Raw genomic sequence first — 19,020 nt, 5'->3', positions numbered from 1 at the left:
ACACTCAAAAATTAACGTCATTTACCATCAGCCACGGTGCCTTCAGTTGTGAGAAGCAGATCATAGAATGATTGAAAATAGTTTTGCATTTACCTTTTTAGTAAAAGGCGAGCTTTTAAGGCTGAGAAATCACCCCGTAAATGCACACGTTTAATTGCACATGTGTTAATATGTATGGTTACACAGTATTAAAAGACAGTGAACAACGTCCGTTACCTTTGTTCCCGCGTTTGATAAAAGGCGAGCTTTTAAGCCTGAGAAATCACCCCGTAAATGCACACGTTTAATTGCACGTGTTAATATGTATGCTTACACAGTATTAAAAGACAGTCAAAAATTAATGTAATTTACCTTCGTTCCCGCGTTTGACTCGTGCTGTAAATCTCTTCCTTGTTTTTAGTTCACGTGATTACGTAGGACGCGTGATGACGCGATACGTGACTCCGCCTCCTCCATTAGAGTATATGGACAAAAAATATGTTCCAGTTATGACCATTACGCGTAGAATTTCGAAATGAAACCTGCCTAACTTTTGTAAGTAAGCTGTAAGGAATGAACCTGCCACATTTCAGTCTTCCACCTACACGGGAAGTTCGAGAATTAGTGATGAGTCAGTCAGTGAGGACTTTGCCTTTTATTGATATGTATATATATATATATATGTGAATGTATGTATGTATGTATATATGTATGTCTATATTTATATGTATATATATATATATATGTAGATATGTAAATTTGTATATGTATATATATATATATGTATATGTGGATGTGTATATGTATATACAGTAATCCCTCCTCCATCGCGGGGGTTGCGTTCCAGAGCCACCCGCGAAATAAGAAAATCCGCTAAGTAGAAACCATATGTTTATATGGTTATTTTTATATTGTCATCCTTGGGTCACAGATTTGCGCAGAAACACAGGAGGTTGTAGAGAGACAGGAACGTTATTCAAACACTGCAAACAAACATTTGTCTCTTTTTCAAAAGTTTAAACTGTGCTCCATGACAAGACAGAGATGACAGTTCCATCTCACAATTAAAAGAATGCAAACATATCTTCCTCTTCAAAGGAGTGCGCGTCAGGAGCAAAGCCTGTCAGAAAGAGATAGGAAAGCAAACAAATCAATAGGGCTGTTTGGCTTTTAAGTATGCGAAGCACCGCGGCACAAAGCTGTTGAAGGCGGCAGCTCACACCCCCTCCGTCAGGAGCAGAGAAAGAGAGAGAGACAGAGTTTGTTTTTCAATCAAAAATCAATACGTGCCCTTCGAGCTTTTAAGTATGCGAAGCACCGTGCAGCATGTCGCTTCAGGAAGCAGCTGCACAGAAGGTAGCAACGTGAAGATAATCTTTCAGCATTTTTAGACGAGCGTCCGTATAGTCTAGGTGTGCGAACAGCCCCCCTGCTCAATCCCCCTACTTCAGGATCAGAGAAAGTCAGCGCAAGAGAGAGACAGAGAAAAGCAAGTTGGGTAGCTTCTCAGCCATCTGCCAATAGCGTCCCTTGTATGAAATCAACTGGGCAAACCAACTGAGGAAGTATGTACCAGAAATTAAAAGACCCATTGTCCGCAGAAATCCGCGAACCAGCAAAATATCCGCGATATATATTTAAATATGCTTACATATAAAATCCGCGATGGAGTGAAGCCGCGAAAGGCGAAGCGCGATATAGCGAGGGATTACTGTATATGTATATGTAGATATGTGTATATGTAGATATGTATATATATGTATATATGTTTATGTATATATATATATATATATATATATGTTTACATAACCTCTTTAACACACTACTTCTCCGCTGCGAAGCGCAGGTATTTTGCTAGTATATATATATATATATATATATATATATATATATATATATATATATATATATATATATATATATACATATACATACATACATACACACACATGCATGTATGTATGTATGTATGTATGTGTGTGTGTGTGTGTATGTATATATATATATATACACACACACACACACAGACGCATATATATACATATATATATTTACATATCTACACATATATATACATATCTAAATATATATACATATATATACATATCTACATATATATATATATATACATATCTACATATATATACATATCTACATATACATATACACATCCACATATATATATATATATATATATACACACACACACATAAACATATATATACATATACACATACATACATAGTGCGTTGTAACCAAGGTTATTATAGTTAACGAAAACTAAAATCAAAACTGAAACTATTATTAAAAAAACATTTTCATAAACTGAAATAAAATAATTAACAAAACCAAAATGAAAAACTAAAACTAAACGAAACTATCAAAGTAGCTGGAAAAACTAACTGAAATAAAATAATAATTTACTAAAATATTTTTAGTTTTCGTTTTTGAATTAATATTCTTGCCGTTAGTCTTTAACCCTTGTAAGTTTTAACTCTAAAACAGAAAGTTATCCACCACGTGCCGCCTGCATATATTCATCCAGTGAACGGCGGCTGGTGACTGAGGGCGGCTGTTCACACAGCATTTGTGGTGACAGAGCAAGCTGAGTGCGGGTGCGTAAAGCGTGAGAAATAGAAAGCGATTTCCATGTTGCCTTTCTTTGTGCTTGTTGTATCATCAAGATGTAATTCAAACGGCTGAAATCAGAATGTGCTGGTCAACAAAACGTTTACCATATGGACAGAAAAATCACGAGTGAGTAATGTTTCAGTTTATTTCTCAGGTGTCTGCTTTTTGTTAACAGCAATTCACCTGCCACTTTGCACAGGAGAAATCGTTTTTACTTTCTCATATACGAAGTATAGTAATCATGAAAAAATTCAACTTCGATATTTTGATGAGTCTTGACGTTATAGACTAACCAGTGTCCAACAATACTGTTTTTTGGAATTGTGTGTGTACGCGCACGCATGTATGTCTGTGTCTGCCTGTGTGTATAAACACAATAACTCAAAAACTCAACTAGATAGATGGATGAAATTCGGCATGTGGATGTTACACCACAATTATAGATCTGTATTAACTTTTGGGCCAAATCCATCACCCGGAAGTGGTACTTTACCTGAACACAGACTCTGCAGCTGAATAAAAAAAAAAAAAAAACGAGTATGATTTTTTCAACTTTACTTTTATAATAATTGTTCAATATATAATTAATTTGATTTGTTGTTGATGGTTCCTTAAGGCACATAATATAAAAAATAATCATTGTCTTGCGGTTTACTCCTCAAATATCCATACCCATATCTGAGCATACACGAAAATTGAGGGGAGTCCACTCCCAGTTTTTGATAATAAAACGACACTGATCGAGAGACTGACTAGGTCATCGTACAAGATCAGCATATTGTTGCTGACCAATTACTTTTGCTTTAAAAACATTGTTTAACAACGAAGCGATACAAACAAAGGTAGAGAGTCTGACAAGTGATGAAAAACTAAACAAACTAATGGGTTTTTGTATTTATTCCATATTTATTAATTTATCTTTTTTAGTTCATATTCACAACTCAAAATACCTGATATTGTGAATCTAATCCATTAGCAGAATTATATTTTAAAATATTTGTCTCCCTTTTTTCAATGTTTTTCTCTCTCAAAATAGATAGTTGAAATATCATATTCTTTTTGTTCTTAACATCAGCCTTATCATACATATTGCATACCAGGGATTTATCCTGCCTTCAATCCAAACCTGCTGCGGTAGGCTCCAGATTTCCTGCAATCCTACTCTGGATAAACAGGTTTAGGTAATGTATATGTTGTTCTTAATCTCAGACGCTGTCTCTGTTGCTTTATGCCTGTCCGTACTCCTATTACCTGCTCTTACTCTGCTCATTATCGGTTTACTGTCCTTTATGGTGGTCTGTTCAAGACTCGCTGCCCCTAACCTTGACACTAATGCTTGTTGTTCTTTGTTTCCCTCAATACAGCTAGGTGGGGTCTGCACACTCATTCAAGTCTAAGAGCCCTGTTCTTCCTAAGCCCCTGTGATTTTCATGAGAAAATATTTTAAAAATTATAAAATTGTGTAAAATTGTTCATATTCAGTGTCTAGTTTTGATTATGCTTGTTTTTATCAGACAAAAACAAAACCAGATAGTAAACCAGGCAGTGTAGTAAGCTTCCACTAGCATTAAACTCGTATCCAAATCTGTTAAGTGTACAGTTCTGTCTGATTGTGACACAAAACTAACTCCGTAGGCGCTCCATGCCATAATTACTAAAACTAAAACTGAAACTAATATATATAAAAATAAAATAGAAATGTCTTTGTGAAATAAAAACTAAACTAAAACTAAAAATACACGACGAAGGAAAACTAAAACTAAACTGAATTTCCAAGTAAGGTCAGAAAAAATATAGAAGTAAAAACTAATATAAAAAGGCAAAACTATAATAACCTTGGTTGTAACACAGGCTGTGATTGTTACATGGGAGGGAGACGACAAGTCACAGCTTCCCGCTTTCTAATCGGGCCTGTGATTGGTGCTTTGACGGATGCCCAGATCCCACAGTATCTCCCCTTTGGAGAGGCGTTAGGCAAGTGTAATTGAATAGCGGTGCTGCTAGTTTAGCTTTACACCTGTTTTTAAGGCTTATTGACTGAAAGGGGCTTTCATGAAAAAAGTTAGGGCTTTGCTACAGGATACACCCTCCACAAGTTAAGGAAGTAAAAATAAAGGTATATATTTATGTTTTATTTAAACCTTTTAAGTTTGTATGCGGGCGGTATGGTGGCGCAGTGAAAGGTGCCAGTTAGGAGACCCGGGTTCGCTTCCCTGCGTGGAGTTTGAATGTTCTTCCCATGTCTGTCTGGGTTTCCTCTGGGTACTCCGGTTTCCTCCCACAGTCCAAAGACATGCAGGTTAGGTGCATTGGCGATTCTAAATTGTCTGTGGTGTGTGGGTGCGGTGGGCTGCCACCTTGCCCGGGGTTTGTTTCCTGCCTTGTGTCCTGTGTTGGCAAGGATTGGCTCCTGTATTTAGGATATAGTGGGTTGGATAATGGATGGATGGGCATTTGTATGCATAGCCCTATTTGCCCGTTTTCGTTTTTTTTTTCTTCAGTAATATTTCAGCAAACCCGGAGCTTGTCAGTTCAAATCCTGGTACTGACACCACTGTGTGACCCTGAGGAAGTCACTTCACCTGCCTGTGCTGCAAAAAACAAAAGTAATGTAACAAATTGTACCTCAGATGTTGTAAGTTGCTAGAATAAAGGCATAAGTCAAATAGATAAATATGTATTATACACATAGGAACTATTCATTTATTTTCAGTTAAGTCATCTGCAGCAAACCTTTATAAATGAGGGTTTCTCCTTTTTAGATAGTGCAAACTGTTTCTTCTTCATTGAGGTTTTCTCTTGGAGAGCTTTTTTCATTTCATTGAAAATTAAAGCAGCAGCTGCTAAAATATGTAGCTGTCTTATTAATTTTTCAACATTGTGTAAAATAACTTTATAAAGTAACATAAAAGGTTTAAATACTGGTTATCCTTTTACACTAAAATATTACTAAAGAGATACAAAAAAGTAAAATGCATATGTTCTTTTTCTTTAAAGAGATTAAATATTGTATTGTATCCTGTAGCAAAGCCCTAACTTTTTTCGTGAAAGCCCGTTTCAGTCAATAAGTCATAAAAACAGGTGTAAAGATATTGACAATAAGCTATGCAAACCCACCAAGACATGGAATCGTTTAAATCAAGGCGCGAGTCGAAAAACACCATCCCATACTATTAGTTAACGATTAACACATTTCTATATGTATTGTAAGCATACAATACAACTGATAATATGTTGAGCTTATTTATCTGGTGTACCGACATTTTTGCGCGTTTAACGGCTGAAATCCAACGTGGTTTGTGCCCTTCAGAATGAAAACAGTTTGCATTTACCTTTTTAATAAAAGGCGAGCTTTTAAGCCTGAGAAATCGCCCCGTAAATGCAAACGTTTAATTACACATGTGTTAATATGTATGCTTACACAGTATTAAAAGACACTCAACAATTAACGTCATTTACCTTCGTTCATGCGTTTGAGTCGTGCTGTAAATCTCTTCCTTGTTTTCAGTTCACGTGATTACGTAGGAGGCGTGATGACGCGATACGTGACTCCGCCTCCTCCATTAGAGTATATGGACAAAAAAGAGGTTCCAGTTATGACCATTACGCATAGAATTTCGAAATGAAACCTGCCTAACTTTTGTAAGTAAGCTGTAAGGAATGAGCCTGCCAAATTTCAGCCTTCCACCTACACGGGAAGTTGGAGAATTAGTGATGAGTGAGTCAGTCAGTCAGTCAGTCAGTCAGTGAGGGCTTTGCCTTTTATTAGTATAGATATATATATACATATATATATATATATATATATATATATATATATATATATATATATATATATATAATTTCAAAATTCCAGCGCTTTGCAGCGGCTAAGTACTGCTTTTAAATTTTTATTAAGAAGAAAAGAAAACCTTTTTAAACTGAGGGAAAATATACCAATAACAATTTGTTAAGGATCTGTTTTTTTATGAAGCTGTCTTTACACAGCTTCTCCGCTGTTTTATAAACGAACGCCACATAATTCCGTCCTTTCTGCTTGCTTCGCGGTTCTGTAGTGGTTTATTGTTCGTCTATTACGATTGTTTTTATAAACGAATGCCATATAAGGCCATCCTTTTTCCTTGTTTTGCAAAGGAAGCAGCCTTTTTATTTAATGCACAGGTTCTCCGTTGTTTCATTGTTCGTTTATTACAATTGTTATAGTTGTCTTTGTATACCACGTTGTCAGTTGAGCACTCCGGTTGGAATATGACCAAGCTGTGGAAGCTTACTGTTGAGAATGCAACGTATAGTTGTACAGGAGAAAAATGGCAATCTTTTGTAGGTCTATGAACTTAATTTATGCCTTCATATTCTTTTCATACCTTATCAATTGTGTAACACTTGTTTTTTGAACAGGTTTGATTCATCGAAGTGATCACTCGTGCTGTGTTCAGTCAGTTCACGTGAGCCGCTCTCTTGTGTGATGTTACGATGTCCACGGCTTTATTTAATGTTAGCTAAGACCCGGCACTTAAAAGTTTCTCGCTACAGCAATTTTAACTTTGTTTCAAAGTGATCCAAAGTCTCGTTTATACCTTGTGTCTTCTCATTAAACTTGTATCTCGCGAATATGGTATTGCAAACGGCAGGGGGAGCGTTTCTATAAACTTAATTTAAACTTACGGTTTACATATGCGTCACTCGCTCGCTTCTTATTGATTTGCTGCCTTCTCAATTGTTCAGTCAGTTCACGTGAGACGCTCTCTTGTGTGATGTTGCGATGTCCACGGCTTTATTTAATGTTAGCTACGACCCGGCACTTAAAAGTTTCTCGCTACAGCCATTTTAACTTTGTTTCAAAGTGATCCAAAGTCTCGTTTATACCTCGTGTCTTCTCATTAAACTTGTATCTCGCGAATATGGTATTGCAAACGGCAGGGGGAGCGTTTCTATAAACTTAATTTAAACTTACGGTTTACATATGCGTCACTCGCTCGCTTCTTATTGTTTCGCTGCCTTCTCAATTGTGTAATGAATGTTTTCTTCAGCGCTCTTTGTGGCTGTTCCTTGTTTTCAGTTCACGTGATTACGTAAGAGGCGTGAAGACGCGACTCCGCCTCCCACGGCCATCGAGCTGCACTCCATTACAGTATATGAACAAAAATGAGGTTCCAGTTATGACCATTACGTGTACAATTTCGAAATGAAACCTGCCTAACTTTTGTAAGTAAGCTATAAGGAATGAGCCTGCCAAATTTCAGCCTTCCACCTACACGGGAAGTTGGAGAATTGGTGATGAGTGAGTGAGTGAGTGAGTCAGTGAGGGCTTTGCCTTTTATTAGTATAGATGTGTATATGCACATACATACATACGTACATACATATATACACATACATACATACATATATGTGTGTATGTGTGTATATATATATATATATATATATATATATATCTATATATATATATATATATATATATATATATATATATATATATATATATATATATGGTTGAAATAGTTTACTGTCAAATAATGCAAAGAGTACGCGACACGTGTTTCGCCCTAATTCTGGGCTCATCAGGTGTACACACACACTGCACTCCCTCTTGGGAATCGGACGTCAGCGCTAGAGGCGAAGCCCTCAACCATTCTATGATCTGCTTCTCGCAACTGAAAGAGGGCACTGTGGCGGATGTTAGCCGACTTGCTGACCAACCACAAGTGTTACCTGGTAGGTAACCACCCAAACAATCAGATTGTGATTCAGACTACGAATGCCATGAATGTTATTACCCCGATCTACATGCTGTCAAATGAACGAACCACACGCCGTGGCGCAACATTAGGGGCTTCGCCTCTTGTGCTGACATCCGAGGTTCGATTTTTTTCTCCTTTTTTCCTATCCTTTACAATATACCCTTCTGATCACCTCCTCTGTTCCCTTCACCAACATGTCTGTTGAAATCTGCTACCATCACCATTCTCTCTCCCTTGGGTGTTCTACCACTTCATCCACCTCGCTCCAGAAATCTTCCTTCTCATCCATCGCACACACATTTGCAGTGCATATGCACTAAAAATATTCATCACCACACCTTCAATTTCCAGCTTCATAATCAACAATTTTTTCCACCAAAATATTCTTGACATACTGTTCCTTCAAACAATTTGAACACGCCTCTTATACATCTGTTCTTACTCCCTCTCCATCTGGTCTGTTGCATGCACAATATATAAATCAACCTTTCTTCTCGCCATCATATTGACTAACTCTCTCCCTTTAGCAGTCATACTGCCAAGAGTCAAAGTTCATACTCTCACTTCCACTCTCCTGCCCTTCCTATCTCCTCCTGCCTCTGAATGTGCCTTCCCCATCTTCATCTCCTTTGGCTAACAGTAGCCCAATGTCCCCCAGCACCCTGTTGGCTAGCAGTATGGATGGTGGCCATTGTTAACCAGTGCCTAGACAGATCTGCTGTGGAAGTCTGTTTTGTTGTCTGCATATTGTTCTGGCAAAATTTACACTGGATGCCCTTCCTGACATAATCCCTGCCCATTTATCCTGGCTTGGGACCGACACAAAGAAACACACTAATGTTATAGAACTGTTATAGAAAAAAGAAAATTAGCCGACATGTTTTATTTATAGGTAAATTTTTTATTTGTCAATATTTATTAATGATAACTTAAATGTTTCACGCTGTGCTCACAAGGGGGCTATGTACAAATGATTGACAGCAGCACAGACCAAAATGGTGGACGGAAGACTGAAGAAGAGGTGATGTCCTAAACAGAATAAACCAGATGTAGTCACATTTGGCGTCAGAAGTCAAGTATGAAATGAAAAGAGTTCAGTGAAGCTCAGAGGTTACCAACTTCTCCATCAAGCTCCAGGGAGGGTTCTAGCCACTGTGACAGTGAGTGTTAGCATTATTTTGTTAGAAGCAAAAGGGCAGAGAGAGGGTGCTGCTAGCTGATTTACACGAGAAGTGGAGGTGAAAGTGGCAGGTTCAGATCCAAGACAAGGTGGACAGAAAGTTTAAGTTTAAGCTTGTACACTTACCCAATATGTTGTTCTCTGTACTGTGCAGACCCCCCCCCCCCCCCCCCCCCCCATGGCTCTGTCTACAACTCGACTCTTCCAGTGAAGATCTCTTTGAGTACTTTTAATCTGCTGGAACTGCTGATGGAGCAAACCAACTAAGAAGTTGTTAGGTTTTCTATGTGTTTGAGTAAACCTCCAATATTGAAGAAGGCTACAATACTGTTTCCTCAAACATTTGTACTGTATATTTAAACCTTTTTAAGAAACCTCCAAACTATAGTACTGGCATATATTTTCTACTTCAGGCACTAGAGAAAACAACCCCAAAAGTGAAAACATTCAGTTCATTCCATGGGCAGCCTAAATGTTGCCTGTAAACATTATTGCTGTTTCTAATAGGTTAAAGTAAAGTGCAGTTCAGTGTTAGCTCTTGTATCTGTGTATGGCTATGACATAAAAAGAAATGTAAGCTTGAACATACAACTGATAAAAAAACATAGGAAAAATGCTTGAGTAAACAAAATAAATATCTAATAATTATAAAATATACTGAAGTTTCACATTATTCCTACTGATTACCTGTTTCAGTTCCAATGAATAAACATTCACATAAAATTGTGCTTTACTATGACCAACAACAAGAGCCTAGTCCCTAGGAAGACCACAAAAAGATAGAAATTTATCTTATGCAGGAATGTTTTACTGATGTCTAATTGTATACAGGAAGTTCAAGAGTAAGTAGCTCTAGTGACCTAATATCATTACTTATTTGATTAAATTATTTATCTAGTAAGACTTACTACAGTTGAGATACAATTGTTTCTTTTGTGTTTCCATTTGGAGCACCGGTAGGTAAAGTGACCTATTAGTCGCACAGTGTCAGTAGTTGGATTTGAACCCATAACCTCAGGGTTTGAAGTCCTGGGTCCAAAAAAAAAAAAAAAAAAAAACTACAAATATTATATACATTAAACTACTTGGTTATATAGCACTTCTGATACATTTGAGTAACTGATTCAAATATAACCATTGTCATGTGAACTTTTCTGGGAGAAATTTGGTTACACAACCAGTGGATAATTGATTTTGGGGAGAAGGAGTTGGAGTGAGGTATGAAGAGGAGATGACATCATTGGTCATTTGGCATGTCTAGCCTGGGAACACAAGTAGAAATTTACCCTCTGCACTCTTAAACTGGTCCTCATAAGATATTTGTGTGTTTGAAAACATTTGGAATGTTGCAAAAAGTGGAGAACCATTAGAAAATCCATGTGAATATGGGGAAGATAAGCCAACACCGACACAAATAGTGACTGGGCCAATAGTTGAGCCCTGCCTAATTCATATTATTTTAAATCAACATGCAAGTCTCCTTTACATACTGTTAAGTCATAAGTGTTAACACATGAGCTTGTGAATATCGTTTCAAAGATGGTCTAGAAATTTTTTTTTTTCATTTATGTAATTTATTATTTTTAAGACTGGATAAAGGTTCTATTTCTCTCTGCTTCTTTTGTTAGCCTTGCTCGAACAATACAGAAACACCAACGACTTTTCAGTGTAATTGAGACATTGGATAATGGGAAAACAATTCGTGAAACTCGAGATTTTGATATACCTACAGTAGTGCGTCATGTGTATCATCATGCTGGATGGGCAGAGCTTCGGGACAGTGAAATGAATGGCTGGTCTCCTCTGGGTGAGTGAGTCCTTTTTTTTATTTATAAGGTAATAGGTAACTACATGTGGTGCGTGGCAACAATATCAATTGGGTTGCTGCATGTTTGTTTTAATTTTATTTCTTGTAGTCATCCTCTTCGTACTGTGTTTTTTTTTTTTTTTTATTTTCATTTGCTGTTGGAGAGCTATACACATAACTATAATCTGAAATCTTATGAGAACAATGTAAGAGAATGTTTATAATAAAAAAAAGCTGTTGCTCATCGTTTTCCTTGCCTGAATGGCTGACATCAGCAAACTTTCTTCCAGGTATGATTGTTTATCTTAGCAGACTATTTTGTATTCTGGTTAAAAGTATTTGAAACAGATAACTACTCGGTTTAATTTTTAAAGTGGTTTTCTATATCCTTGTGTCTATTCTTTTTATATATCCAACTTGTCCTGTTCAGGGTTTAAAGGGAGAAGAGTCTAATGTACCAATAAATCGTTTAGATTAGAAACTACAGTAGACCTAGGTAAAATGTCATATGGCAAACATGCACTGACACCACTGGCGACCTAGAAGTAAAGGTAGAAGTGACATACTCAGGGAATTTGAATCTGTGGTTCATGAGCAGAAAAGTGGCACTCCTTGAATGAGACCTTAACTACAGCTTGGCTCTACAAAGCATGAAAGTATTCTGATGATGTTTTCACAAATGCCAGTAGGAGTTATAATGGTAAGATCAAATAGGTAGTAAAATAATTTATCACAAGAAAAGCTAAACACTGTTATTAACAGTGACAATGAATCGTCTAGAAAAGATCCATGTATAGATTTTCTGTATTTGGTTTAAAGTGATATTTTTTTAAAATTTTACTTACCTCATATACTTTGTAGTGATGGCTGAGAAAAAATGTTAATCTCCTGTCTTTATGCAGAATGTAGAACAGTAATAGTGACTAATTCTATCCAACAACAATGTGAAAACATCTATGGAAGAATTGTTAAAAACATGTACATAACTTGTGTCACATAATCTATGTCTATTAACCATTTGTATAGTCAAAACGTGTAAATGTGTGCATATTTTGCTAAAATAATATATTAAAAGTTACTTCCTGAAAACAGTCACAATACACTGTCTTAAGTCAGTGCCTGCTAGTAGTTCATAGCTGGATGGTGCTCAAGGTTCCCCTAAACACAAGTAAAGCAAAAGTATTTTGAAACCAAAGTCACCAATGTTTATTGCAGGAAAAATCCTAATCCAGTATTTGTCAGTGAGATAAAGAACAAAAATCCACAAGAAAAAAAAGGTGGGTAACACTTTACATTAAGTGTCCATAATTACACTGTAACTACTATGTAGTTACCTATATAAGTACAGTGTAACAGAGTTGTTACTCTGTACTTACTGTGTAATACAAAGTAACATTACAGTTAATTACTCAGTTGTCATTGTTATTCCACAGTTTATCACTGATCCAAATACAAGTGTACTTACATAGTTACATTGTATCTGTACTTTCAAAATGTAATAAAAACATTAGGGTATGTAACAAATGTTCCATGGTCTGGGCAATTTTAATGAAGAATTGCAGTGATAACTGCATAGGTTTTCAATGATATTTCAAGATATTTTTTAAATGGTGAAAACACCTTTGCAAAATGGTTAACACTTTTCCCCCAAAATCTAGAGGGGCACCTTCTTGACATGTTTTGCTTAAACAAGCATTTGTCACATTCTTATAGTTGTGTTACACTATTTATTGTTGAATTTTTTGGGCTATTATTATAACCATCCCTAACATAATACTGCCAAACTTACATCATTCAATCAAGGTACACAGGACCACAGAGCCATTCCAAGGCTTTCCATGGCACAAGGCAGGAAACGGCGCAGGATGGGGAGCCATCCAATTGCAAGGCCCACTTACAAACACACAAGCAGTCACGCTCTCACACATATGGCCACGTAACCCAGCCAACATGTCCCTGGAATGTGGCAGTAGAAACCCATGAAGAAGATATAGGGAGACATGGGTAGAACGTACAAATTTTACACACATATCTCCAGGCAAAAGCATTAACCATTTTGCAAAGATGTTTTTATTAAATTTTGAAAGTACAGATACATCATAACTATGTAAGCACACTTGTTTTTGGATCCGTGATAAATTGTTACATTGTAATTATATTAACTGTGGAATAACAATGACAACTGAGTAATTCACTATAGCGTTACTTTGTATTACACAGTAAGTATGGAGTAATAACTCAGTTACACTGTACTTATACAGGTAATTACATAGTAGTTAGTGTATTTATGATCCATAAAAATAATATGCAACAATTGAGCAAAACAAAATAGTCATATTCAACAAAGAGGACAAATTTGATTAAATAAATGAAAACATTCATGCTGAATAGTTATAGGCAAGGACTCATAAAATGTACACAGTCCAAATCTGCCAAAAAAAATTGTAGAAAGAAAAAAGTTGAGTAATCTTCAATTCAAATGCACAGTAATGTTGGAATGACAGCTTTCCTGTTAGCATTTTAGCAAAGATGCATACATTTTGCATGTTTTGACCATACAAATGGATAATGGACATGTCGATCTGTATTCAATAAGTATGTGAGAATTAAAAAAAAAAAAAAAAAAAAAAAAAAAAAAAAAAAATTGCATGGATGTTTTCACATTGTTTATCATTGGACAGAACTGGTCACTATTACTGCTTTATTGTGTCATTAACATTTTTATCTTGTTCTGCATGAAAACGTGATTACAGTTTTTTCTCAACCATCACTACAAAGCATAAGAGGTAAGTTAAAGTTAAACAATAAATCAATTTTGGAGAGATATTCCTTTAATCAAAAGTCTCTGCCCAACTTTGTAAATTATGTAGCAATGATCAAATTAAACTGCTCATCTTGACCATTTACAAGACTGCTGTCATTTCAGGTTAGTATTAATTATTATTGAACACCTATACCCACTTTATTGTTAAAACTCAAAGAATTGCAGAAAGATGTTAGAGAGAGAACTGCATGAGAAGAATGTGCCTGCAACTCATGGCTTATAACGTCAGTTAAACTGTTTGAAGAGGAGTTCTACTCAACTTCATGTTTACAGTGTGGTGGAATTGGCATCATAAATCACTTGAGGACTTTGTTATCAGCATCTGTTTTCAAACAGGCATCTTCTAAGTGCATTTCTTTGTTTGCCACTAGTGAGTTTTATTTTCTGTTTGTTGAGTGAAACACATGCTAATTTGCAACTTTCTTGGTTACTCTCTTAAAAGAACCCGCTTTTTTTCCCCAAAGTGTTAGCGCTGAAACAGTATTATAGATGGTAATTTGTCTAATGCAGTGGATTCTTTTTCTTAGAAAATTAAAGATTCAGATTCTAGTGATGACAGCAAAGAAAATATTCTTAGAGGCACAGTGGAACTGCTGTCAAAAAAGTAACCGCATTGGAGTAAGGTTGGGAGCATGAGCATGCGCTTATAGCGCTTTGGAACAACCAAAACCACACCAAATACTACATTCCACAAAATTGATAGACTGGAGATAGGGAAATGTAAAAGTTGTTATACAGTTCACTGTAAGGACCTGCAGGGGAGAAATGTGTAAACTCACAAAAATTTCTAATTTTAATTAAAATTTATTCTACATGGTTTTTGCTTTTACAGTACAAAATACTAATGCATTGTTTCAACACATAAATTTTAAATTAGTTTAGTGTAATTTGTTCATGTAAATTATTCAGTACACATTAATAAAGTTATTCCAACATGAATTAGTTATGTTATTTTAACATTGTGGTATTGATTTTTGTTGTGTATATTTGATTGTGCTAATATTATGCAGTTTAGTCATTATGGTGCAATCATTAATTTCTTTCATTTTTAATTATTTCAGTTTGTGAAAACTCTGCCAAGTTTTTAATTAAAACCAGAAATAGTTATGATTCAACAGCTTCTATTACATAGATGGGTTTCTTAATCCAAATCCTCGAGACACTCTAGCCTGCACAGTTTAATGTGTTCCCTACCCAGATACACCTGACACATCAGTTCATCGGCTGTTTCAGTGTTAAATTGGGTGTATTTGGGCATTATGTTTACCCCTGGAAAAACAAACCAAAAAATGTTTTCATATTTATACATGTAAATATCAAGATATCAACATAAACACACTAGGGCAGATACAATATGTCAAGTGCCACTGCTGTACTTATGTGGCTCAAGTATACCTCCTTTGTATGGAGTGCTTTGAAACAGTCACTAAAACTCGGCTCAACTTCTGAATAGTAGAAATGTGTTTCTTTGTACACTTATAATCTTTTTTTTTAATTTGTGCATATGAAGGTAAACTGTCAGTGACTAATCTGTACAATTAATGTGCCCCTATTGTTGTTATAGGCTTCCATAGCACAAGGCTGACTTCCACATTTCCCTTGACACAAACATAAACAGTTGCTGCATTGTGAACAGTGGTTAAAGGGCCAACATCTTTCTTGTCCTTCCACTTGATTGCAGTCATTTTACCTTTTTGCCATTCTGAACCTTCATGCAACTGAAGTTACAAGGCATGTTATGGCAGTTTGGTGGTACTGTGCTGTATGCATCAGTTTAAATATATGTGTCAGTCTGATGATCATTTCACATTGTTATCACTATCACTTAATTCAGCTAATAGTTCAATTTCCGCTTGTTCTAATACTGGCTTTACAACTTAATTTCCAAGCTATTATGAGTTTTGTTTGAAGGCTGTGCACCGTTCGTAAATATTCATGAGTATATCACAGTGTGGCAAAACACATTGCAAAAAAAAAAATCACGAATATTACAGCTTGATGCTGTTTTTGTCCACTTGATAGAAGCAGAATACTGAGCATTCTTCAGTCTTTACACTGTATGTTGGGTCATAATATCTTCTTTCTCAGGCTTAACTGTATTAACATATAGAATTCGAAGCCTGAGAGAGTCTCAGGGTTAACACAGAGGAAGTTAATTCCATTTAAACTGTTAATCAGAAAAATATGATTTGATCACATTGCACTTAAGTTATGTTTCATTTTGTCTTTATGCAATATATCCATATTTGAAGTTGAAACATTAAAATATGAAACTGAATTCTTGCAATCTGCCCTAGTATTTCTTCATTTTAGTGCAACAATGTAAAAGGAATGAATAATTCTCATTTTTCTACCTCGTATAAACAAAGCAATTATTGGTAATGTGAAACTAATAACCTTACTGAATGCAGATTATAGACTTTCTCAGACTTTTATTAAAAATTATTAAAAATTGCATGAAAGAAATCATAAGAGATATATAATCTGGATTTTAAAGGGAAGACTAGTCCACAGCGATTAGTATTGGATATTTTGGAAAACAGCAATCTTATCGTCAATGATCATTATTGTTTTTTTTTTTATATGTTTATAAAGCATTTGCCACTCATTTATGTTTCAAAATTTGTAATATTTTTGATTTGGAAAAAAAATTGTAAAGTATGATGCTGCCTGGGAATATTAAACATAACTCTTCCACATGGCACTTTAATAAGGTCTTTGGTGAAACAAGGATTGCAGTAGCCAGAGATTATTGCTATATTAGTAAACAATACTTTAGAAATACAATAGCTAAATGTATTTGCAAATCTCTTAGTCGTATAGCTCACTTATTTGAGTGGGAGTTGAATGCAGTTTGTTGATTTCAGTTTCTTCATTGAAAATGTATACTTAATATTTTATAAGAGCATATCTTACAAAGAAAACATTAACCATTATGTAAAATGTGTATTCTCAATAATTATTCTAACCATAATTATATAATTAATAATCATTAATATTAATAAGTATTAGAATAATGTATCTTTTTTCCCCATTAAGGATATACAAGATTAATGGTAACATATATGCTAATAAAGATTTTCTAAGATTACATTTTGCGGTGGATTATAACATTTGTACATTTTGTACAAAAGAGAATGAAACTGATGATCATTTATTTTTTGTCTGTGAACATTCTTTCCATCCATCCATTATCCAATCCGCTATATCCTAACACAGGGTCGCGGGGGTCCAATCCCAGCCAACACAGGGATCAAGACAGGAACAAATCCCGGGCAAGGTGCCAGCCCACCGCAGGGCACACACACCCACACACCAAGCACACACTAGGGACAATTTAGGATCACCAATGCACCTAACCTGCATTTCTTTGGACTGTGGGAGGAAACCGGAGCACCCGGAGGAAACCCACGCAGACACAGGTAGAACATGCAAACTCCACGCAGGGAGGACCCGGGAACCCAGGTCTCCTTACTGCAAAGCAGCAGCGCTACCATGCCGCCCACATTCTTTCCATATTAGTTTAGTACAATTGGATGCTTTCAATAATATCACATTTCTCAAATTTACCTTCACCAAATTAATCATATGGTGTTACTGGTGTTTCATTTTTATGCAATGATGTTAACATTAAAAAAGATTTGTCCTTCATTTGTGGCTTTCAAGATAAAGTTAAACTTGGCAGGTAGGAAAATCCTTAAAGCTTGTCAATAATAAAGATGCCTGTCTTCTAAATTCACAACAACGTTACGTTAAATTTTTTATATTACCCTTTTACTCTACACATGTTGATCAACTTTTATATTGTTTTTCTTTCTTATTAACCTAATGGTGATGTTGTTATAAGCTTTTTTGTCTACTGTTTATTTTTTACTTGTTCTAAAGTTGTTAGTTCCCTGTAAATGGTGTAAATTATAAATTTGAGAAAAATTGCTAAAAATTGTGAGTATTGCTCACAAATGGAGAATGTATCTGCTGTTTTATTGAACACCTGTCAAGATGGATGCTGAGTGGAAAACATTAGAAGGACAATGGAGGTTCTTCTAGTATGGATGGGGTACCCACAACTGTGTCCACATTTCACTGTTCCGTGCAGTAACCTAACTTAACATCCCATTGTTAGTAAAGATGTGGAGGTATTCTGCACCTACCTGGCTGTACTTCTCCATCTTCCTCTGAGACCTCTTTCCATATATGCTTCAGGAATTCATTGCTTGCCACACTAAGTAAACTGCACTGAATGCCCATGTTTTCCACTGAGCAAGAATCACTAACTTGTGTCTGTTGTTACTCATATACAATATCTTCTTGTTACAACCCACACGGGAAGCAAGTAAAGCAGTGTGTAAAGCAAGAACTGAATTAAAGCCTTGGTGAAAAGAGGAATCTCAATGCTATTGTGACTGCTGATTTATATAAAAATTACCTGAGGTGTTCACCCTGAATGCTAATAGGGAATGCTCTATCTTAAAATTTACATCAATATGAGAATCTCAGATTCATGATATCTTCTTGTCCCAGTTATTGTCCTCTTTAGGTTGTCTCTTGTTCATCTTCACAACACCAGTCACATCCCTGCTTATGTTCAAATAAAGCATTTGTTTCACTCGTGGGGTGGGGGCGGATCAAACATAATAGTTCCTCCGCAAGATAACTTTAACATAAAATGAACTGAAGTTTAGTGCTCCGTAGTTTAAAGGGCTAGAGTCCTCCATCAGTAGTAATTCCTTTACTGATTCTCAGTGGAATTACTTAACGTATGGGTGCAGGAGGATGGGTGGGGACCCTATGTTCTTGCTTTTATTTTATGTGGTGTTTAGAACATGTGACTGTAAGTGATATTTCTTCTTCTGGACAT

General features: G+C 35.8%; 1 protein-coding gene across 2 annotated transcripts in view; it reads left to right on the top strand.

The window, feature by feature from the left end:
- Window positions 1–19,020, top strand: part of aldh16a1 (aldehyde dehydrogenase 16 family, member A1) — a 182,073-nt gene that overhangs the window by 93,226 nt on the left and 69,827 nt on the right. For both annotated transcript variants that reach the window (XR_007936261.1, XM_051933881.1), the window contains exon 4: window positions 11,160–11,338. Coding sequence is in view for 1 of the 2 variants with exons in the window: in XM_051933881.1 (XP_051789841.1) it covers window positions 11,160–11,338 (179 nt within the window). In the remaining variant the exon portion in view is untranslated. The remainder of the gene's footprint in view (window positions 1–11,159; window positions 11,339–19,020) is intronic.

Source organism: Erpetoichthys calabaricus, chromosome 11 (genome assembly GCF_900747795.2).
Source record: "Erpetoichthys calabaricus chromosome 11, fErpCal1.3, whole genome shotgun sequence".
NCBI lineage: Eukaryota > Metazoa > Chordata > Cladistia > Polypteriformes > Polypteridae > Erpetoichthys > Erpetoichthys calabaricus.
The sequence above is the reverse complement of the archived record's forward strand: the minus strand, read 5'-3'. Positions and strand labels throughout refer to the sequence as shown.